Source organism: Epinephelus fuscoguttatus, linkage group LG8 (assembly GCF_011397635.1).
Source record: "Epinephelus fuscoguttatus linkage group LG8, E.fuscoguttatus.final_Chr_v1".
Taxonomy (NCBI): Eukaryota; Metazoa; Chordata; class Actinopteri; order Perciformes; family Serranidae; genus Epinephelus; species Epinephelus fuscoguttatus.
This window is the reverse complement of record NC_064759.1, coordinates 3,510,992-3,538,435: the sequence shown is the minus strand read 5'-3', so window position 1 is coordinate 3,538,435 and position 27,444 is coordinate 3,510,992. Positions and strand designations below refer to the sequence as shown.

At 40.7% G+C, this 27,444-nt stretch overlaps 1 protein-coding gene across 2 annotated transcripts in view; it reads left to right on the top strand.

Moving 5' to 3' along the window:
* Window positions 1-27,444, top strand: part of LOC125893898 (CREB-regulated transcription coactivator 2) — a 63,744-nt gene that overhangs the window by 3,979 nt on the left and 32,321 nt on the right. Inside the window, exons 2-6 of one of the 2 annotated variants that reach the window (XM_049584878.1) lie at window positions 12,957-13,058; window positions 15,884-16,000; window positions 18,377-18,438; window positions 25,402-25,470; window positions 26,311-26,417. In XM_049584878.1, the coding sequence (XP_049440835.1) occupies window positions 12,957-13,058; window positions 15,884-16,000; window positions 18,377-18,438; window positions 25,402-25,470; window positions 26,311-26,417 (457 nt within the window). The remainder of the gene's footprint in view (window positions 1-12,956; window positions 13,059-15,883; window positions 16,001-18,376; window positions 18,439-25,401; window positions 25,471-26,310; window positions 26,418-27,444) is intronic. The other variant, XM_049584880.1, reaches the window with a different exon arrangement.

The following is a 27,444-nucleotide window of genomic DNA, read 5'->3' as shown; positions in this document are numbered from 1 at the left end:
TTAACCTCTGTGAGGCACTTTGTGTTACTGTTGTATGAAAAGTGCCATATAAATAAAGTTGATTTGATTTGATTTGATTTTGATTTGATCGTCAAGGACTGAAATGTTTGCTGCTGTTTTTAATCACTTTTAATTATTTTTTGCACTTTGAGCACCTTAGTTTTGTGCACAGATGTTCTAAATAAATTGACATTTCTCTTTTTGCATATTATATCGTCACACAGTGCAGAGTATCGAAGCTAGAATAACATGATCATTGCTTTTTCAGTACACGAGATACATTTGGCTGCAGTGAATATGACCAGAAGTGAGATGAACAGACTGAAAACGTTATCTTATTCGATAAAACAGATGTTGACAAAGTTTTCCATTGGGGACATAATTTGCAGCTGAAAAAAGGTGATAAATCACAATTTATCACCATGTATTTTGTCCCAATACTCAGCATACCACAACAGAAATAGACCCTTTTTACAAAATCTAATTTTCTGGCTTTAATCTTTTATCAGTTTTGTGCTTGTGTGATGCAATTTCCTCAATGACTGTGTTTAAACATTCCCACACAGCAGATATGAAACCATGTAGTATTTCAGCAGAGAAAAAGAAACGACACAAGAGCTGGTACTATAACTAGTATTACTAGTTGGGCCTTTTCTGGTTTATTGTGAGTTGATGCTGTTGGCTGCTGGCTGCTGGGTGTGGAGGCCGCGACATGTAAAAATGTTTTCTCACTGTGGTTGAGTACGGTTGTGTTGGTGTGTTGGCAGTTTGAAGTTTACCAGAAGGCCATGAAGGACCAGACTTATCTGATTCAGAGAATAAGTGAGCATGACCAGCACTTAACTAGTCTTTATAAGTCAGTGCTCGGTGCTGAGGTTTGACCCCACAGCCCTGCCGACATGATTGTGATCTGAGTGTTAAAGGAAGTGCTCTGGGTCATTGTTTTTAGTCATAAATTGTGCAGCGCTGCCTCTGACACATTTGGACCGAGTGTGCCTCAGTTTCAGGTGGTAGAAAGACTCATTCAGCAGGAGGGTTTCTCTAGAAGTCGTGTGGCCTTCCTGAATGAGTTGTGTTGAAGTTGTGTCAGCTGCGTCGCAGGTGAAGCAGCTTGAATGAATCAGCATGTTAATGACACAGATCTGAGGTCATCGCTGAGCTGAGTCGCAGTTAATGTCTTCAGTCTCCTTCAGACAGGATCTGCACGCGGGTGAGGTGATACGTCTTTAATTAATACCACAATGTGAAGAAGGAAATTTTCCGATATCAGTGCAGGCTGAGTCACCAGTTTATTAGGTACACCAAGCTAAAATTAAGGCAGTCTAACCCAACAGCCCTGCAATAAATTCCACCATCATGAAGAGCATGATGTTCAGTGTTTGAAACTGTGTTGCTTTATGCTGAGAGGTGATTGTTTATGTCCATGCGGGAAGACTAAATAAAGAATGAAAGTAAATGAAGACTAAATAGAAGTTAATGTAAGGACATACGTTTTGTTTTTTTTGTAAGATATGACAGTGAAGTTCATATCTTTGGGTTTTTGACTATTGGTTGAATAAAATCTGAAACATTTGGCCTGTGGGAATTTATAACAGGGTTTTTTTTCCCCCACATTTTTTTGTTTTCTACTAGAAACACTATTTAGGGTGCACTACTAACACAAAGCAGCTCAAACTACAGCCTCCAAAATGACCACAAAGTTGAATCAACAGTTTCCTGAGAAGATGTAATCAAAGCCTGATGAGTGAAGGTGTAATGATAAGGATATTCATAAAAAGCGATATATAGACTTGTATAAGAATATTTCCTCAATCATCACTTATGACCTGCTAGAAGTGCGGCGTTGTCTCTAACTACAGAAACACTGCTCTCTGCCTGGATTTTTTTATTTTGCATTTTGTATTATTTTTGGGGTGTCAACCCTCTGACAGTGCTGTGTAGCCCCCAGCCAATAACTGTGTGCAGGGTGTGAGGGCAGGACTTGATGAAAACATAGCGACCAGGGCGGTGGTGTAAGGTAGTTTCCACTGGCCCCACTGCACGCAATTGTGACAGGCCTAATGCGCGCTAGTTACTGGTTATAAGGTGCACACTCCCACCCCACAGGCCCCAGTGCAACCACATGTATGCCCCTGGACCAGGAGCCAGATGCACAAAGCTGGGTAGATTCATGACTAAAACTGCGTCTACGCACAAAGGCAGAAATATGCACACAGCCTCTTTTCTTAAGATTTACAAAGCCTTGTGTGCACCTCATTTTGTTTTATAAATATTTATAATTGTGGCGCTGGGTGTACATGCACAAGCCTCATTTCCACATGCACAGTTTGCCATAAATGGATGTAGAAATGCTCTTAAACATCTGTTTGCATATGGATACCTGTGCCCCTCCTGCGCTCATCAGACCTGTCAATGAGAAATTCGTTTTACAGACTGTGTCGCATCAGTGAGGTATTTCAATGGTGCCAGAGCAGCTTTTGTTACACACTGCTGTGGCTGTCTGTAGCGTTTGTACCACGAATTCATCACAGTTCTGCAAACCATCGCTGCAGTAAAATCTCAATTGTCATTATTGTTAAACGTCAGGATGATCAGAGATTCATTCAAATGGTTCTCATGTTGAGACTGACTTTCCAAAGTGCCTTACAGGTCACTATCAATCAATCAATCAATCAATTTTATTTATAAAGCCCAATATCACAAATCACAATTTGCCTCACAGGGCTTTACAGCATACGACATCCCTAACAGGGAGATGAATGTGAATAACAAAAGATGAGTTCATCAGTCATAAATAACTGTGAAAAATTACACAATCTGCGAAAGTGGCAAACAATCTTAAAAAACAAAGTTATCTGCCTCTCAGTTATATTTAATCTCGTCCTCTTCATCTCGCCTGCAGCTATCTCAGCCAAAACCTTGTGTGCATTCTCACTGCACATTCTTTCTTTATAAAAACCAGTTTATCTGTGGGAAAAGGCAGACACATGGTTTTTGTGTGTACATGTTTATGCATGAGGTCAGGCCTCAGGTACGTGATCATAATCACACGGTGAGAAGGAGCCAGAAGGAGGGGCCGTCTTTGAATGCTGTGTTTACAAAATGACACATCCTTTCTCATTCTTTGTTATTGTCACCTCAGTAGCTCACCTGGTAGATTGTGCGGCACATGTATGAAGTCTGTGTCCTGACCCCATCAGCTTGAGCTCAAGTCCAACCTGGCGGCCTTCACTGCATGTCGTCCCCTGTCTCTCCCACCTTTCTCTTCACTCTTTGCCTGTGTTGTTAAATAAAGGCATAAAAACAAAGAACAGTTTTCAAAAAAGAAAATTCATTCTGCCTTTGAGACAACATTTGTCTATCTGACCATTGACTTACAGAAGTCTGGTTGCTGAACATTTAATTAGACTCAATTTTTTATAGATTAGAAGGTGTTTATTATTTCCCCAACGCTGCATCTTCCTGCTCTGATTAATTACAGCAAAGCTAATGTACAATGTGATCGATCAGTCACTGTCGCCTGCCAAGCTGAATCAGGCAGAGTGTGATGTATCTCGTCTCATGATCAATTTAGTTATTAGATGAAGGTCTAATCTGTTAGATCAGTCTTTTAACACATCGCCTTTTCACTGTTTGTTTGTAGATTAAGTGACCAAAAAATGATTGATGATTTGCAAGAATAATGGATTGGTTATTCAACAATGAAAATAATTGATAGTCAAAGCCGTGTTTGTCTGAAAGGGGCTTCTGACAAACACAAACCACCTCCTCCTCCTCCTCCTCCTCCTCCTCCTCCTCCTCCTCCGTCGTCTCCGTCATTTACTGACAATACCACACTTTTGGGTTTTGTCTCTTCTGGGAATTCCTTTTACTCCTGTCCTTCACACACACACACACACACACACACACACACACACTGCGGCAGGAGCGTGTGGGTGGTCCAATCAGCTAATAGCATCAGGGTGTGTGTGTTGGTAGTGGCAGTAGCTTCTTGTCGAAGCTGTTCAGTATTGATATGCTGTTTCTCTCAGACAGAAACATCGCAGGCAGTTTGAATCAGAGACACCAGTTTAAAACCAGTGGTGGAAGAAGTTCTCTCACTGGTAACTGTAGTAACACCACAGTGTAGAAATACTCCAGTACACGTAAAAGTCTGGCATGCAAGTATAAAGTGTAGTATCAAAAGTAAAAGTAGTATCCTAGAGTAATATGTGTTATTGGAGCATATTATTCGATGCATTCATGTGTTCATCACTTTGATGTTACAGCTGGTAAAGTTTGAGCTCATTATAGTGAGTTTATATAATGCTGGGCAGCTTGTGAATTCATCTTTACTAATAGTTTAATGTGAATATATTATTAATCTGAAACTGCAAAGTAACCAGTGACTAAAGGTATTAAGACAATGAAGTGTAGTATAAAGTACACGTTTTACAGTGATGCCATCAAACGTCATGTCTGTCCAAAACTCGATTATATCCAGTTTACTTTCATGTAGGACTAAAACCAGGAAATACTTGCATTTGAGAAGTTATGGCATTTTCTCTGACCAAAATTGTTGACTTTTAGTTAACAGGGTTTTTGTTTTTTGTTTTTTTTTCCCCCCCTCAGATCTTTTTGTGAAAATCAGTGTTTTCAAACTGATTCAGTTCTTTCAGGGTTAAGAGCTGCAACAATTAGTCGATTAATTGATCTGTTGAATGAAAGAAAATTATTAATTAATTATTAATTATTCTGCAGCTTTTTTGTTTTTTGTTTTTTTTTTCAAGTGAAAATACCAAATATTTGATGGTTCCAGATTCTAAAATGCAGCATTGTAGTCAAGACCAAGTCAAGACCGTATCGAGACTGATACAGACCAAGACTTTGAGGGATTGAGACTGATTCAAAACCAGACTAGAGCACGTCTCGCACTGCATAACACACTTACGATAAAATGTGGAACATGAAACTGTAGGCACTCCTTAAATTGATCGGACAGGTCAACATTTCCACGAATACACCCGCAAAAAGCAAATGAAGATTTCTCAGAGGTGAATTTTATATATGGGGATTTCCTTTGTTTGTTCGTTTTTAACATTTCTTACATTATATTTTATTTTTTGGATGAAAATAATTATCTATATTCTTGAACAACATGTTTATTCAGATTTGAATTATACATTACTGCTACGTCATGAAATAGAACACGTACATCTACATGAAGAGTCTCAAAAAATAAATAAAAATACATTGAAAGAAGTCGATATCAGTTTCGTCATTTACTTTACAATTAAATCAGTACAGCAGTTCAGTTTGGTCACCTAAAATACGTGATTATAGGAGATTCAAAAACCTCTGTCTTTATTTGGAGATTTGCTGTTATTTTTCCATTGAGTGCACTTTCATCAACTAGTCTTGGCATTGGGGGAGGGTGGGAGACAGTGCTTTCAACCAAGATAGTTACCATTTTATTTGCCACCATTAAATGAACATGCAGCAAGTAAGCCTTTCTTTTATCCATTGCGCTCCCAGAATAAAAGATAATGGGTGCAATTGTAAATCAGTGTTCAAAACGGCCAGTATCTGTGTATGAATCCCTTTTCCGTATGTCTTAAATTTTGGTCAGTCCCAAAAAAATGTATGTGATCTCCAAGGGAATTTCCTTCGTGTCCTATGAACAAACAAATACAAATAAACAGGAGGTGAAATCCACTTGAACCATCTTTATTCAGCACTATTATTTAGCACCGGCAGTTTAATGATAGCTGTGGTCTCAAACAGTCTAGAAATAAAATCTGGTCACTCTAATCTGGTATCTTTTATCGTAAATATCAGAAATACATAAAATGTCAATGTTTTCTTACGATGTATCATTTCATTTTACTGTCACTCTAATCTTTGAGTGTTGTTCATCTGTTAGATGTGTTTACTCAGGGAGAAAAGAATATATATTGACGTCATATTTTGTTATTTTTATTTTAAATATCACTGTAAGCCACAGAAGTCAAATATCAGCTGGGCTCTGTTGCAGATGTGACATGTTGCATCCCAGCGTTGAGGAAAGTTTAGAAAAGACGAAAGATGATACTTCGTAGGAGTTGAGAAGTTTTGCTGATCACTATCCTGATAAAAAAAAAAATACGGCTATAAGCTGCGGTTAGAGAGGTACTTTCAGGTTACATGTTATGATATTCTGTTCAAGACTAAAATATTTTGAATGGAATCAGAGGTCTGGAACAGAAATATTTTAAAGCTGAAATGGAAAACAGTGTAGGCAGCCTGACAGCAACATTTTGATCATAATTTTATATATGGTGGGGGTTGTGATTTAACTGAATGAGCCATGATAGGTCATATGTTAATATTCAGTGTTTTTTAATTTTGAGAATTTTGATATTAATATCAGAAATGTAAAAATATGGCTCTATGAATCATTGCTGTCCACTTACAGCCAATTAACTCCAAGTTTTCAGATGAGTTTCACAGTTTCATTTGTTCTCCTAACGTTTTAGAACCAGAAAACAAATTGTGATAAAAACTTTTCTGGGGAGTTTTTCTTCTCACAGAACAGAGTTCTGGAGCCTCAGGGAGGAACTCGGACTTAACGTGTTGTCTGCATGATCTGTAAAAGCGTCACTAATGCAGGAAGAGTTGACCATTTAAATGCCGTCGCTCTGCGTGCCAACCAGTGTGATGCTGCTGGTCCTGCACACACCTGATTATTTGAGTTTACATTTAATTTTGGGGGATGTTCAGCACCCAACAGCAAACACTTATCTTGAAAAACATTATATATTATTATTAATTTAAGATAACAGTATTGCAACCAAATCAGTGATATAGTTTTCCAGTTTTCCTTTAAATGTTCAGTAAAAACTAAAGAAAACTGATCTCTCATTTTCTTCTTAAAACTTTTCTGGGGAGTTTTTCCTCTCACAGGACAGAGATTCTTGCCAAATACTGAATTCTGGAGCCTCAGGGAGGAATTCGGACTTAACGTGTTGTCTGCATGATCTGTAAAAGCGTCACTAAAGCAGGAAGAGTTGACCATTTAAATGCCGTCGATCTGCGTGCCAACCAGTGTGATGCTGCTGGTCCTGCACACACCTGATTACTTGAGTTTACATGTTACAGTCAGAGTCATGTTTGAAGGATGTTCGGCAGCCAACAGGAAACGCTTATCTTGAAAAACATATACAGTATATATATATTTTATTATGAATTTAAGAAAACAGTATTGCAACCAAATCAGTGATCTAGTTTTACAGTTTTCCTTCAAACATTCAGCAAAAAACAAAGAAAAATCATCTCTCATTTCTGTAGTTTGTGAACAACGACAGTAACTCAGACTGAGATTCAGATTCTGTTACAATATTAATAGTTTAACAAATAAAATCTACCACTAATTACACATTTAAACAGCTCCCAAATACAAAAAATGTCCCCTGGGATCTCTCTCTCTCTCTCTCTCTCTCTCTCTCTCCCTCTCTCTATATAAATCAACAGGTGATTTCCTTTTCTTTTTTTCCACCTTGACCTTTATGCTCTGCCATTTCTCCTCTAATCACGCTGTAACCTGTGTCAGGCTGTTATGATACCACAACTATCACACATTCACATATATGGAGATTTTTGTCGAGCCGCGAGCATCACATAGGTTTACATTACCAAAGGTTCGCAGGTTTAATCACACTGAGATGCTGTGCTGCTGCCAGGAGCTGCTGAATGAGTTCCCTCTGAGCAGGAAGTTGCGGTAACTTGCTTAAAGAGTCTGAGAAGTCCGGGGCTGTTCATAAAGCATTCTGGTGCCACAGTTTATTCCACACTACTGAAGCTGTTTTCGAGTCGATATTAATTTCACTTTCAGCCATGCTTGTTGTTGCCGTGGGTAACAGTATGACATCACTGGTGAACAAGTCAAAATATCATACATATCGCGATAGGAATCTTTCGTATGATATTAAAAATATACTGTATTAGCATGAACAAGATGATATGACACACCCCTAGATGTAACTTTTGATGATTTCACGGAGTACCTTTATGCAGGTGATGTTCCTTTCACTACTGGTAATGCCTATGGGAGTACTGGTCCCACATCTTCTCCCCTGGTTTTGATTCCAGCACCTAAACCCTGGCAGATACAGATTCCTAGTCTGATACCACTTTCCATTTAAAACGTGTATCCATCACTGTGTGGATCTTAGTGGAAGCAGTAACATGACAGGAAGCTCTAATTACTCATCACCTCTTAATTATAATTGGAAACATTCATTGCTGAGAGTTTCATATCAGGCGTAGAGATATGAGGATGATATCAATCTTCTTATCTAATCTTGGCAAGAAAGGGAATAAGTGTTCTTTGTTCCCAAGACTCAAATTATCCCTTTCAAAGTACAGTCACACCAGTCTCTGCTAATATCCACTCCATCTCCTGTTCACTCCAATTTAAGCTTGGATGTTGGATGAATTCAAGGATGGGACTTCTGCTTCAGTGCAGGAGTTCACTTTTGTTGAACTCTGCTGATTTACATCCAATGGAAACAGACACATTTTGTTTGGAAAGAGAGACGTTATTAGTCGTTTTTGTTTTGTAGTATGTTTTGGGCATTGTAGTCATATGTACACCAAAGTCCTCTTTCCAGCTGTGTCATACAATTCTTTTTTTCTCCTATTTTTAACAGGTTTAAGTTAAAGATCTAAGACTTTTTTAAGCATTTAACAGATAAATTTCCCTCAAATTGTGGTCGCAAATTTGGTAAAAATCCATGTTAGTGAGCACTTTTCTAAGATTTTCCATCCCCCTGACAGGTGTGGCACGTCAAGATGCTGATAAAACAGTGTCACTGCTACACAGATGTGTCTTGGAGACATGAGGCTTTTGATTTACTGGTCCATCTACGTCCCAGCCCTCACCCATGGTCATGAGCTCTGGGCAGTGACAGAAAGAATGAGACCTCAGATACGAGGGGCTGAAAGAGCGTCCTCTGAAGGGTGGCTGGGCTCAGCCTTAGAGATAGGGTGAGGAGCACAGACATACCGAGGGAGCCGCAGCTCCTCGTTGATAGGGATGAGTTGAGGTGGTTCGGGCATCTGATCAGGATGCCTCCTGGGCGTCTCCCATTAGAGGTGATGCAGGCACGTCCCACTGGTAGGAGGCCCCGGGGCAGACCCAGAGCACACTGGAGGGATTACATATCTCGTCTGGCCTGGGAATGCCTCAGGGTCCTCCAGGAGGAGCTGGAAAGCATTGCTGGGGAGAGGGACGTCTGGGGTGGTTTACTTGGTCTGATGCCTCTGCGACCCAGCCCCAGATAAGCAGATTAAAATGATGGATGGTTGTTATTGTAATGCCGGCAGCCGTCCAGTCTCAATCCCTTATCTGTGCAAGTGTATTCAGAGTCAGGGTTATTGGCGATATGTGTTAAGAATAATTAGAAGTCAGCTGTGATTATATTGCTTTAAAAGGCTTGCAATGTTAATTAAATTTAGATTAGAGATAGATTTGTCCGATGTTGCTGATCCCTGGTCTGTTTAACGAGGTCGTGTTGGTGCTGATAACAGTTTCTCTAGTATTAAGATGGTGGATGATTTGGAGCTGTTGCCCAAAAAATGTATATGATAGGTGACTACAATCCTAATTTTAAAGACTGATGAGCAATCAAGCTGTGTTTTGTACAATCCTGATAACTTCAGTTATCAGATTATTGCCTCTCAATCTAGTTTTAAAGTGAAGATTGTGTGTTAACCTGCTAACTAAAGGGCAGTAGCTGTTGTCAGACCATATTCTCTTCGCTGCTCTGGAGATTCAGAGCCGCTGCTGTTCACTCTGTAGTCACTGCAACTGAATAATCAGTCATTTTGGTGTTTGTGACTTTGTAAGTATTGTGTTGCTGTATTACAGGTGTTGTCCAGCCTGCAAACAATAGTTATTGTCTGTGTTTGGAGTGATCTGAGCACTTTGTTGGCTGCAGGGTTTGTCTGAGTCATAAGAGGTGTTGTTTTTTTGTTTCTTGGGTAATGTATTCTTAGAAAGTGTTTCTTCACGTTACCTCTGCAGTTGTTTTAGTCATGGTTTCCTCTCAGTGTTTGTGTTTCAGCATTTAAACAACAAACTGTCACATTTCAGTGTCTCAGAATCAAGTCCAGTTGTGGTAGTTTCTTGGAGTTTGTCTGAAACAAAAGATGAAACCTTGAAAATGTGAAAGTACTCAAACAAAGGTAGCTGCTTACGCTCAGATGTATCCTTCATTTTGGCGCTCTGTGTGGGTTCATTACAATTTGGGAACAACCAGCCCTTAGTGACGATGATGGAGCTCTTCAGTTAATGACTCAGCTCCTGTGATTTGTCTCCTCTGTCACATTAACGGTTTGAGTCAGCACTTTCTGAGTCCTATATACTCTACTGCCAAAACTCTTTTTGTATTTCCTTGAGGAGAATGATTAAAACCTAAACCTGTCCATCTGACCCTCATCACTCATCCACCAGTTTACTTTGGAAATGATTCCCATCTCTGGACAATAATTAATTCGCTAGCATTTCAACAGCAGGACTCAGAAACCCTGAGGCTGTTATATTAACACTGGCAGTGAAAGAGCCTTAAAACTAAGCTGTTAATTTGAGTTTATTAAGTTTATAAAGATTCAGTAATGCTTGCCAACGCTTCTCACACAGAGACTTTGAGCGAAAGTGTTTTTGCAGCGATCCAAGGACATGAACAGATAGAGGACAAGGGCAGGAGAGACTGCAGATTAAATGAGTTCATCACTCTGTCTAAAAACTGGGCCAAGGCCTGTTTGTGTATTTGTTTGTGTGTGTTCCTCACTGTGTCCACGTCCTGTAAATATATACTTTATATTTATAATGTTGCAGACCTCAACATTTTCTCTCTCGTTTTATTTCTACAGCCCATTTATCGTGCTGTTGAAGGGAATTTGGGTCGCAGAAGGTGTAAAATAAATGGCCATCATGGACAGTTTGGGTTCATTAGTCCAGACAGAGAGAGAGTTGCTCCATGTTCTGTGAAAGGAGGTCAAAGGTCAGAGGTCAGCAGTGATGCTTGTTTGGTTAGTTTCTAAACTTCTGTGGTGGCTGAGGGCTTTTTCCACCTGTAGTCCAGTTGGAAAAAACATTAGCATAGGTTGCATTCCTGCGTTAAACAAATCCAGCAAAATTGAACTAGAATTGAAGTAAGGTGAGAAGAGATGGAAGTGGATGCACCAATACTCCTCAGCCACAATATGAAGCTGACAGTTCAAACTTAAATTAAATTAAATTTGCTTTGTAATGTTCTGCTGTCCAGTACAGTACTGCAAAGAAATACAAGTATACAACCAGGGCTTTCAGCTTTGGTTCATTTTGCTTTCAGTAGCCCCACATCCGACTGATTTATTTTCAAGATTAAAAAAGCACAATATGACATGAAATACAAGAGGCCTTCATATTTAGTCAGACGCTCTGTTGATTCAGTGAGCTTAAGCATCACATTTCAAAGCGCTATGCAGTTAGAGGTGGTGACATTTTAATGTTTTGTGGTGTGACTGTCTCGCCTTTTATTTTATTTTCTGTTGTCTTTGCTGACAGACAGGCAGCTAGCTGCGTTAGCATGCTGAAACATAGTGCCCACTGCGCACTCTCCACTGGTCTGCCAATGTTCATCTTGGCCGCTCTGCACTGTGCAACTCCTGGGTTGGGTTAGAGGCAACTATTGCACTGCAGTATTGGTGCAGCTCATTTGACAGCGTTGGTGCAGAAACGTGGTGTCCAAGCTCAGGTCGCCCCCAAACATTGTTTACTATGGCCCCTTTACACTGTCTCTTCAAAGCAGGAATTTTAGGCGGTTATGCCGTCGCGCTATTCTGTATAAAATGAACAGTCACTGGATGGGGGGACATTGTTTTAAGCTGACATCGGAGGTAGTAAAAGCGCCGAAATGATGTCTATATGAACGAGACAGCCAGTAGGACGGGTGTGATGTTTTGACGAGCTGTTATGCATGGGACCTATGGCAGGAGATTTAAAAAGTAGCTGATAGCAGTTAGCAGCTAACTCAAAGTGGAAGAACAGCAGCCAAAAATGACCACAATTTGGGAAAACAATGGGGTCCAGGAGCTCTTTACCCTTTGAGCAGAGGACAAGATCAGCCGCCATGTAACAGACAGTAAATGATTGTTGATGCCATGTTTTGACATTGTTATTGTAAATAAAGTCCTGCTGATGTACTTGAGCAGCATGATGCCGCCGTTCATTGGTTCTGTGTAAAAATGCAAAGGCGGAAAGAAGAAGGGACTTTATAGTGGCCCTTTAGTGCGATCTCTGCGTAACAAATAAACCTCCTTTAAACATCATGTTGTGTTTTTTTTTCCAGCCTACTGAACCATTTCTTTCTGTACATGACTTGTGACCTCCGACCCTTAGTATTTTTTTATTTATTAATCAAACCACTGCGGCATTACCTTGCAACTTTTTCTTTAAGTGCTCTTGTATAGCTTGTATTATAACTTCTCTTCCTATGTAGGTTTGATTTATGTTTCTCCTTACTCTCCTTACTGGGGATCACTAAAGGCATATCCTCTATTATGTAATCTTATTTTATAAGCTATTGTTTATAATGTGTCCAGTGTGGGATGCAGTGTCCTGTGACTCATGACGAATCATCAGCCTAACATCATAGTGACAGCCACATCACTTCAACATTGTGACAACGCCACATCTGACCAAACTGTCAGTCACGCTGATGAAAGAGACGCCATTAAAGGTCTAAGAAGTAAACGATTGCTGTAGAATCGTTTACATGTAATGCTGTCTGCCACTGATGACCAGTCACTGCTCATGATTTGCTCAACGCTTCATAAAGTAAAAAAAGATATTTTTTTGTTTTTTTATCTCGGTACAGAACTGATTTATTTTGTTCTTGATCTTCTATCTGTTAATGTCTTTTTTCTTCTTCTTGTCGTTGTCTTCATCCCATCAGCTTCAGGCACAGAAGCTCCGTCTCGCCAGGAGTCAGGGTCCGTACTATGGTGGCTCGCTACCCAACGTCAACCAGATCGGCAGGAACCCTCAGGACTTCCAGGTAACTGACTGCCACATCCTCTCACTTCTGACCTGTTTTGTTTGTTTTCAACTCTTCTGCTATTGGTATACTGCTACAACTGCGGATTGTACTGTTTTTGGTACGACTCCTTCTGTTTCTGTAACTACTATTGCAGTGTTGATGCTACTACTGTTACTACAGCTGCTATGTCTACCGCCAGGACAGTTGGGAATACTACTAATACTAATACTGTTTCTACTGCTGTGGTGTTGTATTATTTCTGCTGCTACAACACCGCTCAAAAAAATGAAGGGAACATGAATGGTCTCAGTGTAAGACCAAGTCAGTTAAACTTCAGGGATATCAGTGTGTCCATTTAGGCAGCACAAGTGATTGTGAATCAGTTTCAGCTGATTTGGTGCAAATCAAAGTGACAACAGGTGCAATGGAGAGGCAAAAGAAAGACAACCCCCAAAAAAGGGAATGGTTTTACATGTGGTGTCCACAGACAGTTGCTCTCTCCTTATCCTTCCTGACTGATTCTTTTCTAGTTTGGTCTTCTGCTAGTGTCCTTGGCACTACTGGTAGCATGAGGCCGTACCTGCAGCCCATTCAGGTTTCACAGGTAGTCCAGCTCCTCCAGGATGGTACAGTACATCCATGGATCCATAGAGCTGGACAGGGCCGTAGAAGGGCATCAACCCAGCAGCAGGACCGGTATCTGCTCCTTTGTGTGAGGAGGAACAGGAGGAGCACTGCCAGAGCCCTACAACATGACCTCCAGCAGGCTACTGGTGTGCATGTTTCTGACCACACTGTCAGAAACAGACTCCATGAGGGTGGCATGAGGACCCCACGTCCTCTAGTGGGACCTGTGCTCACAGCCCAGCACCGTGCAGCTCCATCATTCACCAGAGAACACCAGAACAGGCAGGTCCACCATCGGCGCCCCGTTCTCTTCACAGATGAGAGCAGGTTCACACTGAGCACATGTGACAGGCGTGAAACAGTCTGTCGACACCGTGGTGAACGTTATGCTGCCTTTGACATCATCCAGCATGACCGGTTTGGTGGTGGGTCAGTGATGGTCTGGGGAGGCAGATCCTTGGAGGGTCACACAGACCTCCATGTCATAGCCAACAGTACCCTGACTGCTGTTAGGGTTGGGGTTAAATCCTCAGAGCGTTCGTCAGACCTTAAGCTGATGCAGAGGGTTCTTCCTGGTGCAGTGGGCCCTGGGTTCCTCCTGCCTGGCGTCATGTGTCCAGAGTGTGTAGGCAGTTCCTGGATGACGAAGGCATTGATGCCATTGACTTGCCCCTTTCATTCCCCTGACCTAAATCCAACTGAGCACCTATGGGACATTATGTATCGGTGTGTCCAGTGCTGCCAAGTACCACCTCAGACTGTCCAGGGGCTCACTGATGCCCTGATCCAGGTCTGGGAGGAGATCCCCCAGGACACCATCTGCGGACTCATCCGGAGCATGCGCAGATGTTGTTAGGAGTGTAATAGGCACACAGGGGCCACACACATACTCGTGAGTCACACGATGAGTTGGATCATCCTGTGATTTCAATGTTATACTTTGATTTTTCGGTGTGATTTTGAATTCAGCCCTCATTGTGTTGATAAGTTTGATTTCCAGTGACGGTTGTTATGTCATTTTGTTCTCAACTAACTACAAAGTACATCAGTAAAGATTTTCAACTTGAATAATTCGTTCACCAACATCTGATGTGTGATTGAAGTGTTCCTTTCATTTTTTGGAACAGTGTACTTTAACTGGTCTGTTAGTACTGCTACTAAGTTGTCTGGCTTTACCTTGTACTATGCGTACAAAAACGAACCCTGTTTACTACAGCTACTACTACAAATTCTACCTCCATTACTAGAAGAGGAACTATGCTAATAAAGAGAAACATAAAAACTGACAGAGGACAGAAGCATTTTTTTCGTGAGTTGGATTTTAACCTGCGATGAACCTTTGGTGTTCTGAGGACACAGACTGCTGTGTCATCACGATCTGCAGCCTTCAGCTCTTCACTTCTGAGTCATCACTGTTTCCCATCAGCTCTGCAGAGCCAAACTCATTCTGTAATGGAAGCTTTTTCATCAGTATCACCATCTCCATTTGTCAGCTCCCCTCCTCTTCCTCCTCCTCTGTGTCCAAGGTCAGACCTACATAAAATTTATTTGGCAGCAGGTAGCGGTACGATTTGGCTTCTCACCTCCACTGGGAGTTTGAGGAATTCATATCGTGTTTCTGCCACGTTTTGGGCAAAATGGAATGTCTCTTCCCCAAATGTAAGCCAAATGTGTCATGTTTTCAGATATTTTCCTCAGACACCAGTCAATGAAAAGGCCTGAAAGATGATAAAATTGCTCTAAATGTCCTGTAAAACTGTGATTTGTTCTGGAAGAATATTTAGGCTGTAAGATGCTCCAGTTTGCTGAATGAACTGTTTTAAGTCCTCTAGATTCTTTGTCCACCGTCCCTGCAGCAGCTGGTAGCTGAATAAGAGCTGCGTTCAGTTGTTTTACAACCTCTGAACACCCTAGAATAAAAAAAACATCTCAAACAAACTGGCTTTTTATTTTAAAAATATAAATCAAATTCAACCACAGTGAATGGTTTTATAACGGACTTGCATTGAAGACAACAGGAGGTTTATGAAAATGACCTGGAAATGGAGTCTTTAAAAAGAGTGGGAGCTCTGATATAAGAGTTGTTAGTTATATTTATCTCTCTGTGTGTTGTCGTTTCCTGTTTTGCATTCCTTGACATTAGAAATGTTAAATAAATGCACACGATATACAAAAAAACCTTATTTGACCTCTGTTTCTCTTTCTGTCTCTCTCAGGGCTCCTTCCCCTCCACTCTGGAGTCCAACCGGTCCACCCGGCATCACGGTCTGGTGGAGCGCGTTCAGAGAGACCGCCGTTTCATCTCACCGGTTCGACCATACCGCAACCGACAAGTATCCTTCACTTTACTGTTGAGTCTAAACCTACAGGCTGTGACAGTATAAGGCTGAAGTTATTGTATGTTTTTTCTTACAGTCAAGAAGAGACTCAAACCAACAACGTGTTAGTTTGCCTCTCTGTACTGTCTCACTTCCTGTCTGTGGCTCTCGGGTCAAGGCTCATTGGTTCATACTGTAAATCTTTAAAAACACAAATATATGGCATCATCAGTAATTTCCTAAAACATCTGCTCACTGTAGTTTTTATCAAACAAACAGGAGGAAACAGAGCATTTGTTGGGGACTGTTTTCAGTGGTGGAATGATCCGAATTTAATGGTCTAGTTAGTATTTGTTCATAGATAAATGCACGTGGAGTTTGTAGAGAAGAAGAAAAATAATAATCAACAAAAGTTTCTTTATTTAGCATTTAAGAAGACTTAATAGGAAGTAGATAACTTAGTGAATTCACAAACAGCTGGGGTTTTAACAGTGAAACAGCCTCTGTGTATCTTTTTCCACAGTCTGAATTCCCCCATCAGGTCTGTCTCAATCGCCAAACATTGCACTGTCGTGATGCTTTATGCACAGATAGTTTTTTTTAATCTCGTGTGAAATTTGCTTTACGTCAGTGCCTGTCTGTTCTTAGGTCACAGCAGCAACAACACAATATGCTTTTGTTCCAAAGAACCTCTGAACATATATCGGGACTCAACTTTACTGTATCAAAAAGAATGTGAGGAGGCAGCAGCCTGGGATGTTTATCACTCTGACAGAAAGGGTTTATGCCCTTAAGCAAGGCACATATTGGGTACTGTACTTTTATGGCCATTCATAGTTGATAGGTAGTATTCTTGTATACAAAAACTGTACGACATAGCTGGGGACTCAGCAGCTCAGTTTTGCCCCGGGGTTTTTAGTATGTTAATCTGTCCATACCTGATTTCAGCCTACATGTGAAAACCCAATCAAGATCAGTGTGTCAGAAAAGTTGTGTTTTTGGATTTACTGACAGATATCTGAACTGATTAAAGTACGGTGGAAAGACAAGGGGGAACGTCACAAAGCCCCACAAGTTAGCTCCTGCAGTGGAAAAGATGTGCAAGAGTCTGTGTGAGTCTGATTTTAATCAGTAGTCTCAATGCACGCATGTAAAAACAGTGAGAAGATAGAAGCTGTGGAACACATCTATAGATATCAGTGAAGCCAGCGCTCTAAATATTTTTAAAAGAAAGCTAAAAATGTGTCTGTTCATTTTAGTGTTTAACTGGCTCCTAAAACAGGTCTGAAACTTTCTTTTTACACTTCACGCTGCTGCAACTCTTTTAAAATGTTGTAGTTTTTATGATTTATGGTTTTACATGTCATGATTTATTTCCTCTCATGATGAATCAATGATTTTAAGATTTCTGGTTTTGCTGTGAGTTGTGTTTGGCGACGGAGAAAGACTGTGGTGAGTTCTGTTTCATCCACAGTGCCACAACTGGGTGGTCGATTCTGGGGCAGCTGTGGGCTGTGCTCCCACAGACAATACCCAAGGTTAACTCTTGAGAAGACGTTCTGGGCTGATCCAAAAGATGCTTATTTCGGTACTCAGTGTCTCTTAGTGAGTCTATGCCTCTGATTGTTAATGATGTTGGAAGGGTTAAAAGTTGACACAGCAAGAAATACTGTATGAGATTTCAATTAATAGGCTCTAAAATCACAACCACTTTTAAGTGAAAGTAATTGAATCACTTAATCCTTGTTTAAACTGTTTTTTAATGTCCTTTTATACTGAATTGCCTTTTCTGTTTTAAGTCCATTGTGTCTATTTTCATGTGAAGCATTCAGTGCTCATAATGCCCTTATTTTAAAGCACTTTGTGCTGCATGTCTTGTATTAAAGGCACCATATAAATAAGGTTTCTCTTTATTCTTATGTAAAGGAAGGGAAATATAAAAGTTAAGGAGCTGAAATCGCACCGGACTTGTGCATTGAACACCCGGTCTGTTCAGTAGAAAGTGTGAAAGAGTGGCTCTGGAGGCAGTTTGAAGTGTGAAGTTGTGCAGTCAGTGCTGAAAACTGTTTTTTTTTTTTTTATGAAGACAGACACACACAAAAAAACTGTTGACCAGGGTGTTTATATCTTTCCAAGCAGAGAAAGAGAGTTCATTTGTATTTTGTCAGTTTTTGTTTTTATTCATGAAAGTGAGTTTTGTTTAACTGCCCCTTATTTTTCACTAGAACTCATTAAAGGAAGAGGAAACATGTAAAAATATTTAAAAAAGTGAGAAGTTTAGTCATGGTGAAACTAGCAGCCGCAGTCCTTCATGTTCACTAGAAACTGAAAGTGAAACTTTATGAACTGGATCATATCTGTTGTCGTTTCCTTAACCAGTTGTATCCTCAGGTGGACAGCTCACCGTATAACTCCGCCTACTTGTCCCCACCGCCTGACCCCAGCTGGAGAAGGTACTGTCTGATTTCCTCCCTGCTCCCACCCCCCTTCCTGTCTGTCTCCATGGAGACATGGCTGTCTGCGGGGATGCCTGTTTGTTATTTCCAAAGCATCTTGTTTGAGTCTCCTCTGCTCCCACTGCTCCAAAAACCTTTCTAAAGCCTTTGTGAAGCCCCGGATGGTTTACATATTGAAAGCGACAAAAACAAAATATCAGGGGTTAATGAAAACATCACAACTTGATCAGACAAAGACAGGAGTGTGAAAAAAGACATTTAAATGGTATCTGCAGGTCCTCCAAAACTCAATCAAAGCTTAAAAATACATCTTAAAATAGCTTAACTTTTTTACCCTCCATATAGTATTTCTTCTGTGAATCTAGAACAGATCAGCAGTACAGTCTGCATTCTCTCTGCTTTCATAAACACAGTTTGATTTGTCTAAGCAAGCACACACACACACACACGCACAAGAACATTGCCTGAACAAATTACTGAACCCAGTTGTAAATCTGAATGCTTCGAATGATTCCCAGAGGCTGTTCGACTCTTAAATAGTAAATTGGCACCTAAAAGGGAAATATGCTGATATTTACCAGCTCTGTGACATCTCAGTGTGGCTAGTGCATGCAGACAAGCGGTGCCTGGCGCTCCCCCCCATACCACCATTGCCGTTCCCTGATCATTTGCCGGCTATGGTCTGCCAGGTGACGCAACATGCGTCATTGATGCACATTCCGCCCACCTGCGAAACAGCGAGGGTTAAGAATCAGAAAAGTTTCCTTCTAAGTTACATTTTTAGCTAATTTTCCTCACTATCTTTATTAGGGATGGGCATTTTAAGTAACTTCCATATTCAAGCACTTGCATTAAATTATTAAAGAGTACTTGAGTACTTGCAAAAAAAGTCAGATGTACAAATAGGAATGTGAATTGGCCAGCGGAAAGAAGTGCAATTTGACAGTCATTAATTGAATAACCAGGGTTTATAACAACCATAAAGTTTTTATGAGAAAAATCAGCAAACTTTCTGTTGCTGCTGTTACATTGGTTAGACACAGCACTGAAGGACTGTCTCTGGAGTCTGGAGCCGCTCTCCTTAGTTCAACATATGCCTGGTTAACACGAGTGAGCACAGCAGCACTGGCTAATGTCAAACACTGAGAGATGTAACAATCCCAGAGAAGTCACACCAACACTGGAACAGCTCGACTCTGTTGTTAAAACCGTCACTGTGTGCATGTGTGTGGGCAGGCGGGTGGGCGTGCGGACTCTCACCGACTGTTCCCTGGTGTGGACCTCACATGCCTGCAGCAGAGTCTGAGGATAAACAGATAGAGAGAGAGACAGCAGGGCGAGGAGGCGCTGAGCGAAGCTGCACGTACTTCTACAATCACATAAGATTTTACCCATTTTAAATAGTAAAAGAAATATGTAAGTCGTGTTACGATGTGGAAGAGATGGTGGCAAGTAATCACGTTTAACGAATACTGACCTTCAAACGGGCAATACAGTACTCATGCCCATCTCTAGTATTTATATATTTTTATTTTATTTTTAGACCCCAAATTGTCTTCAAATCAGAAACAGGGAGACAGTCTCCCACCCACATACTTGTATCACTTATTGACATCAGAGCTACTTCCATTTGCTGATAAAGGATTGTGAGATATGATTGAAAACTCAGGAAAAAAAAGCTTCTAAGTGGACCTAGATCATGCACACAAACGTGTGCCCAACCCTCGTGGGTTTTAAAGACACCATTACATCAATGTTGTAGTGATCAATCCTAAATATATGTTATCTTACTGCTCAGTCCACAAACAGAATACTTTGCCTTCTATCCCAGACCCGGCAAACAAGGTCTGACACAAGAAAGGTTCCTTTTCTAAAAAACATAACTCAAGTTTTTCGTGGTCATCCAAGGAAAATAAATCAAAATTCATGGAAGCCATTTTATTGAAAAGTACGTTCAATATGTCTTCATAGGTAAGACTAAAACAAAAAATGAACCTTATTCTCAAGTTTATCTTTCTCACACAACAAAGTCTGTCTTCCTCTGGCATTCAACCTACTGGTCTCAAATGCCCCTATCTCAGTGCACAACAAAACCACTAAAACCCACTAACATCTGTGTTTTATATGTAATGGGAAAGGTAACAATCGGCAGTAACACCTAGGTCAAATGACTCTGCAGTAGTCACAGGTATATATTGGCTCTGATTGGCTCCCAACAGTAGTGATCGAAATACAACACACGTGTGGACAAGCTAATTCAGTAACACACCACCACAGAATACAGTCCGTCTCTGCCCAAGCAGTGCTCAAGCATCATTCTTAATTAGTTGTCAACAAGTTTGAAAGAGAGGCTTAATAAGTAAGAGATACAAAAAAGAAGTGACCACAACATTTCCACAGGCCTCCAGGCTGCTTTATACTGTTTACTAACCTGTTTTCTGGCCTATCTGTGACGTTGAACGTGACACACAAGTAAAGAAACAAAATACAGAAAGAGGTACTCGTCTGCTGCAGAGCTGTGTACATGGCTCTATCTACTGGCAATAGAAAAGGAGTCCATAGCCTAATTTTAGCTCATTTTCCCGTGTTTAAATAGACTGTGTACGCGTGTTAATTTTGTTGAAAAAAAGAGGTATACCGCTGATGGTAATGTTCCTGAGTGTAACTGTACACAAGGATCTTTGTCTTTTGTTTGAACTACCCTACGTACAATTCTTTCTATAGCTAGTTTTTAGGAGACAGTAAGTTCGTAATTTTGGCACCATGCATCAACCGACCATTTTTCTCTATACATGAGAAACATCTTGCTCCTGACATGCTGAATATCCCAAAGTAATCTGTTATGGAAGATGAATGACAACTTGTTAAAAAAAAAAAAAAAGGATTTAAACTCATTTAGGGATAACCATGCAAAGAGAAAATTAATTTCGATAGTTTCAGGTCTTAAATTGCCTTTAAAGTTGGGCTTCATAGAACTTGTAGGAACCCTGTGTTTTGTATAATGTCTTCCGTATCTAAAAGGATAGTTATGTTTTTTAAGTGGGGTTGTAGGGGTTACTTTTCCATGGACAGTGTATGACAAACAGTAGATTTTAGCTGGCACACCCCCAGTTTGGAGAAGCAGGCCCACATGGAAGCTAAGTAATGTGGATGGAGGTCAGCAACAAAACATATTTTAACCACCTTCTAAAAGTCCCACCTAAAGAAATCAATATCAGTTTAAGTGTACGCTATATTGGGAGTATTTTCACCACTTTAGCTTTCTGTCAGACAGCCCATTCAAATGGGAAAGTCGTTGACGGTTTCAGTTCCCCATCTCTGCTTACACCAGAGCCACCAGACTCCATTTAAAAAACAGTAATTTCACCTCATTGAACACAAGAGTTGCTGGTCTTCTGCTGCTTCGATCACTTAGGTTGTTGGTGTTATTGTGAGACTTTGGTGAATCAGGACTAACCCTTTTAAACACCAAAGTCTCCTAAGACAAACTCACTAACTGAACAAGGCAGTGGTAGATCAGCAGCTCCTGTATTCAGCAACATTAAATTACTGTTTATCTCAATGGAGTCTGGCTTTGAAGAGAGCGATGTAACGGCTTTTCTGTCGGAAATCACTGTCATGACATTAAGGTAAAGCAGTGAAAATATTCTCAATATAGAATAGATTCAAACTGATATTTGGGTTTTTTTTTTAGGTGGCTAAAATTCAGTTTGTTGCTAACCTTTTCACAGCAGTACATTGCTTAGACTGACATCTATTGTATGTAATGTGCTGTCTATGGATAATTAGCCCATACAACCCCACTTCAAAAAAACTAAACCATCCCATCAACCATGCACTATTTAAATATCTAACTTGTGTTTGAAAGCAGCATCAAAATATAGAGACTGCAGAGAGAAAAGATATTTGTTAGTGAGGTGCAGTTACCTTGAAGACTGTCCTTCAGCTGAAACCCCTCCACCCCTCCTCCTCCTCCTGCTGAAGGGTCCTTGAGCCATGCCATTGGACCTCCACCTAAGGGTTGCTTTCTCCCTCTGACGTCTGACTGGATTTGCACAAAGAAAATCCCCTCACAGAATCACATGCGGTAACACTGAGGCTTCACAAAGGTTTTCATGGATCCTACTGAGGCTGCTGCTTCGGTTCATTTGTCTCTGCAGCAGCAGCAGCACTAACCTCTAACAACTAACAGGAAGTTGATTTTAGCCGGCATCTCTCCAAACCTGAGTTGGTTTTGAAGAGCTCTTAGTCCTTCTTTTTGCCCTTCCTTCTTCTGGGAATCTGTCTCTTTTTTTTCTTTTTGGCTTCTTCTTCTGTTTTTTCGCAGTCGTTTAATTTTTGCCTGCCTGTGTTCTTTCTGGTTTTTCTTCTAACAAGACAACAATTACCCTTCAGAGAGAGACTGGCCTCGGTCCACAGTCACAGAGGGTCCACTGCACATCATAACACACACTAGACTGGCAAATGTCCTCCAGCCATTTCCTAAAGTCTGACAAGTGAAGACTGTTTAAGTTCAGCTCCTCCAGCTGTCACTTTGTCCAGTCGCCAACCACCAGTTGGAGACTTTCTAAACATCAGGTTTTTTTGGTTAAACAGTCATAGTTGTTGGCAGACTCATCCCACCTGCACTCTGTCTGCAGTTATTTGTCATGTTTGCTTCTGGATTGTTGAGGCTCAAACTGACTAATTTCAAGAGAAGAAGAACTTGTGTTTATTCAACAGAGATTTGGTAACAGCTCATCCTGCCAGGTTGGAGGTTTTGGTCAAAACAAATGCGAGTCCAGTTCTTGTAACCACGGCTCAGTGGTTGGATGGAGTTTAACTGCGCTCTTCTTCTATGGTGTTCTCACCAGCTGAAGGATAAAAGTCCAGAGATAATTCATATTTTTTGTATTTGAAAAAACAAACTCAACCATGTGTTATTCCATTGTCTGAGGCCAGCAGTAAACAAGGAGAGGAGGTGTTGATTTAAGGGCGGGATTTGGAACTTTTTTGGAATCAGGATTGTCCAATATAATGTGTCTGTAAAGATTGTGACAGTGCCCCTGCCACATCCTTTAGCCATCTTCAAAATTTTGTCGCCCTTTCAGCATTTTTGAATAGCACATAATACATCTTAGGAGATATATTTCTACATTCTATATTTGCATAAGATAATAAATCTAACAGGAAAAGGAAAAGTTACTGAGGTTCTGCTGGGTTCCGGATTTGTTCAACTGTAATTGGAGCACAGAGTGAAAAGGGGCAGGACTTTAGGCCAAAACGCACCGGTGGCGAATGCTGCACATCAAAAATTACGCCCCTATTATTTTCAATGTACAACTCCACACCAGCAGTGGCTAGATGTGTGTCAGCGCTCCTGGGCACGCCGCCCGGTGCCACGTTACTCCACTGTTCTATTTCCAGCCTCGCCGCCCCTGGAATTAAATGCATTCAACTTTTATTAGGCGCTGGCCGCACATGATTTTAAGCTAACACAGAGGTGGAGGAAGTTCAAATTTTTCAGCAAAAGTAGTAATAACTTTGCGTGGTTGTCTGTTGACGAGCTGCAGCACGATGCGTCCACTGTGTGCTAGGGCCGGCGCACGCATCACATGATACAACATGCTGCGGCAGCACTGATGTGTTTTCAGCTTTAGGGAGGCTGAAAGAAGGAACGGTTCAGTCACATAGAAGTCTATAGGTGTGCCAGGGGGTGTATATGTAGTGATGTCATCATGCAGAAACCTACATCAGGTCAAGTAGATGAACATTTTTGGAAGGGCTTGGGATAATATAATTTTGATGCTAAAAAACTTTAACAAAAATGTTTGGATTTGAATACAGAAGGAGCACTACTGAGAAGCTACAGAATGACATCAAAATACATGATTTATAATAATGGACCCACCTTTAACCCCAAATTAAAACAGGAGCAGATAAGAAAACAGGGTTGCTTCTTAGTAAAATTTAATAAAATAAGATACAGTCATAAAATGATATAAAAATGTCTGTCACTCTTTGCACTGTAAACTGAAGTCCCACTTTATAAGAATTGATAGTAGAATTAATTGAGAATTTTCGAGGCCTTTCAGGCACTTTTTTACAACATTATGTGTGAACAAGCAAACTGCAACCAGGCCCTGGATGAGAGACATAAATGGTGAATATAAACAGCAGGGCAGTAAATCCTCTGCTTTGCTTAAAGGCGTAAAATAAACTGAGAAAAAATAGATTTCAGCTGCACGCTCACTGCATACAACACAGTAAGGGTTTTGTCCTTTAACTGAACTTAAAGGGACAGTGCACCCAAAATTGAAAATTCAGCCATTATCTACTCACCCATATGCCGAGAGAGGCTCAGGTGAAGTTTTAGAGTCCTCATAATCATTATTGGCTGCACTATCCTTTTAAGTTCAGTATGTTCTGAGTTGTGAGGTTTTTCAATGACATTTGCTGTGTTTTATATCACAGTAAAATAAATATCTGGGGGGTTTGGACTGCTGCTCCAAACAAAAGAAGACATTGTATTACAATTTAAGATTTTTATGAACTACACAAAATTTATTGACAGTTAAATTGCTAATTTGCAACCCTTGATAAAGGTCTTTTTTGTCTTTGGACATCAGGACCACTCGTGATAATGTAACATGATGCCGTGTGATATTAAATTAAGACCACAGTTAAGTGAATAAGCAGATAAAAGACCACAGTTAAGTGAATAAGCAGAAAATTAGGGGTTTTATCTGTTTGATTACATGCTGGTACACATTCACACACACAAACTCTGCAGTATCTACGTCTGTGGCGTCAGGTGACACGCCAGCCTCCCTCTGTTCTTCACTCGCTGCCTCCATCTTTCTCCTTCGCTTGCTTTCCGAGCCCACATTCGTCTTTTTCTTTTTCCCGTTTATTTCCTCTTTTTCGATGTTCTTACTCGGTGGAGGAAAATAACTTTTTGTTCTTGTCGATCATGAAAAGGAATTGGTCCGGAAACTTCCCCGGGGATAAAAGCCAGTTGTTTCGTCTCCCCACCACTGCACTCAACAGGTGAATTCTCCTCATCCTCCTCTTCCTCTACCTTTACTTCCTTTATTTCCTTCCTTCTGCTGGACTTCCTCCGGCTCCCACCTTGAGATTGGAAGTCTTGTCCAGAACAGAAATATGTGGGTGAAAATGGGAAATGGGAACGTTTTATTTCTCCTTTCGTTTGGCTGACTGGATTTAGAGATTGAAGCTTTTCTGCCTTTTTAAACCATCACAAATCCTCATTCCTTTCCTGTCCTTTTCCTGTTTTATCCTGCCATGTCTCTCCCTATTACTTTTATCATTCTCAAGCTCTCACTTTTATCTGCTCTACCTGAGCTCCTGTTAGGTTAATACATATGTGAAGACCAGGACACACTGAATGTAAACTTAGAAATGTCAGTAATCGTCTCACTTCAGGAGACCAAAGAGTTAATTTTCTGCAGCAGAATCCAACCAGAAACAGTCTCATTTGTAGGTTCTGGGTCTTCTGATAATATTTCAGGGTCAGAGTAGATGTCGGAAACACTTAAGGTAATTGTTGTATTTCAAAACGTGCACACAAGTTGCCTTCCATCAGCCTAATCTGAGAGGTCAGATATATTCAGTCTCTTATGACTGTCTGAGAACATTTTGGGAGATTAAATGTCCTAGTCTCGTGTGAGAAGGAGCAAAACATGTCAGTTGGCTTTTATTTCTAGCTGCAGCTCCAGTTGGTATTTCCAGTTGTGATGGTTTGTTTCACACTCCTGTGCTGGAGAATCGTCTGACCTTTAACTTCTTCAAATGCTTTTTTTTTTTCTTCTCTGATCCGTTCTCTCTTTCCTAACATCCCTTAACACTGAGTGTTCTCTGCCCCCTCAGGACAAACTCTGACTCAGCCCTCCACACCAGCGTGATGAACCCTCCCACAGGAGACCCCTTCACCACAGGAGGACCTACCCTCACCCCCCAGGGCAACAGACGCACCGGTGAGGCAGCACGCCGACACAAAAACACTCTCAAGCGACTGCAAAGAGTTAGAATGAAACACACGAGCTGCCTCGACATGTTGCTCAGAAACACAACGGCTGGACTGACGTGTGAGGAGAAACATGACAGGGAATTTAACTGCTGCTGTGGTTTTTGTTTTGTTTTTTTAAATTCTCATGATTGGTTTATAAAGACAAAATGAACATACAGTACGTTAACAAAATCCACAACCAGATAAACATTAAGAGCGCTCAAGCATGAAAAGAAAAAAATAATTCATTAGTTGAATAAAAATTGAAAGAATTAAACACATGAAAATAATAAGACACAATAAGGATATAAATAAGAAGATAAGTAAAGACATGACATTCTGTAAACAAGGATATTGGATCAAAACATACTAGACTTGCACCGATTAATCGGCAGTGCTTGGAATCGGGGCGGTTTTCACGTGATCGGCCATGACCTGCGACCAGCTGGTCAGTCTAAAATATGCTGATTTAAAACGCCGGTCAAATTCCCAGAGCGCCGCATGATTGACATGGTGTAACATCAGCAGCGCACACACACGCACATGTGCAACTCACAGCTTGGGTGATGTGAGAAAGTGAAACATGGGCAGCTTCTCACCTTAATCATTCATGTACGCACATCAGAAGAGAGAAGGAGAAAGTTGTTGTCCGTATTGTCCGTGTTAAACTTAACTGTGGAGCTCTCACCGCTGCCGCTGGTGCCGCTTGAAACTGACGAGGCGTGTGTCCATGTGCCGAAGATGTGTGTGTCCGCGGCTTACTGGCAGGCACATCCCGAAGACCTGTGTGAATTTTCCACAGGAGATATTTTTACTTTTTTGTCTATTCAAAAAATTACCCACAAATGGTCTACACCAAGAATTATTATTTTATTTATCTATGTTTTTGTTTATGCATGTTTTTTTACTTATTTAGTAATATTTGAGCAAAAAGGAAGATGTTTCTTCACCTGTGTCACTGTTTTTGTTTGTTTGTTTGAGATGATTATTGAAAA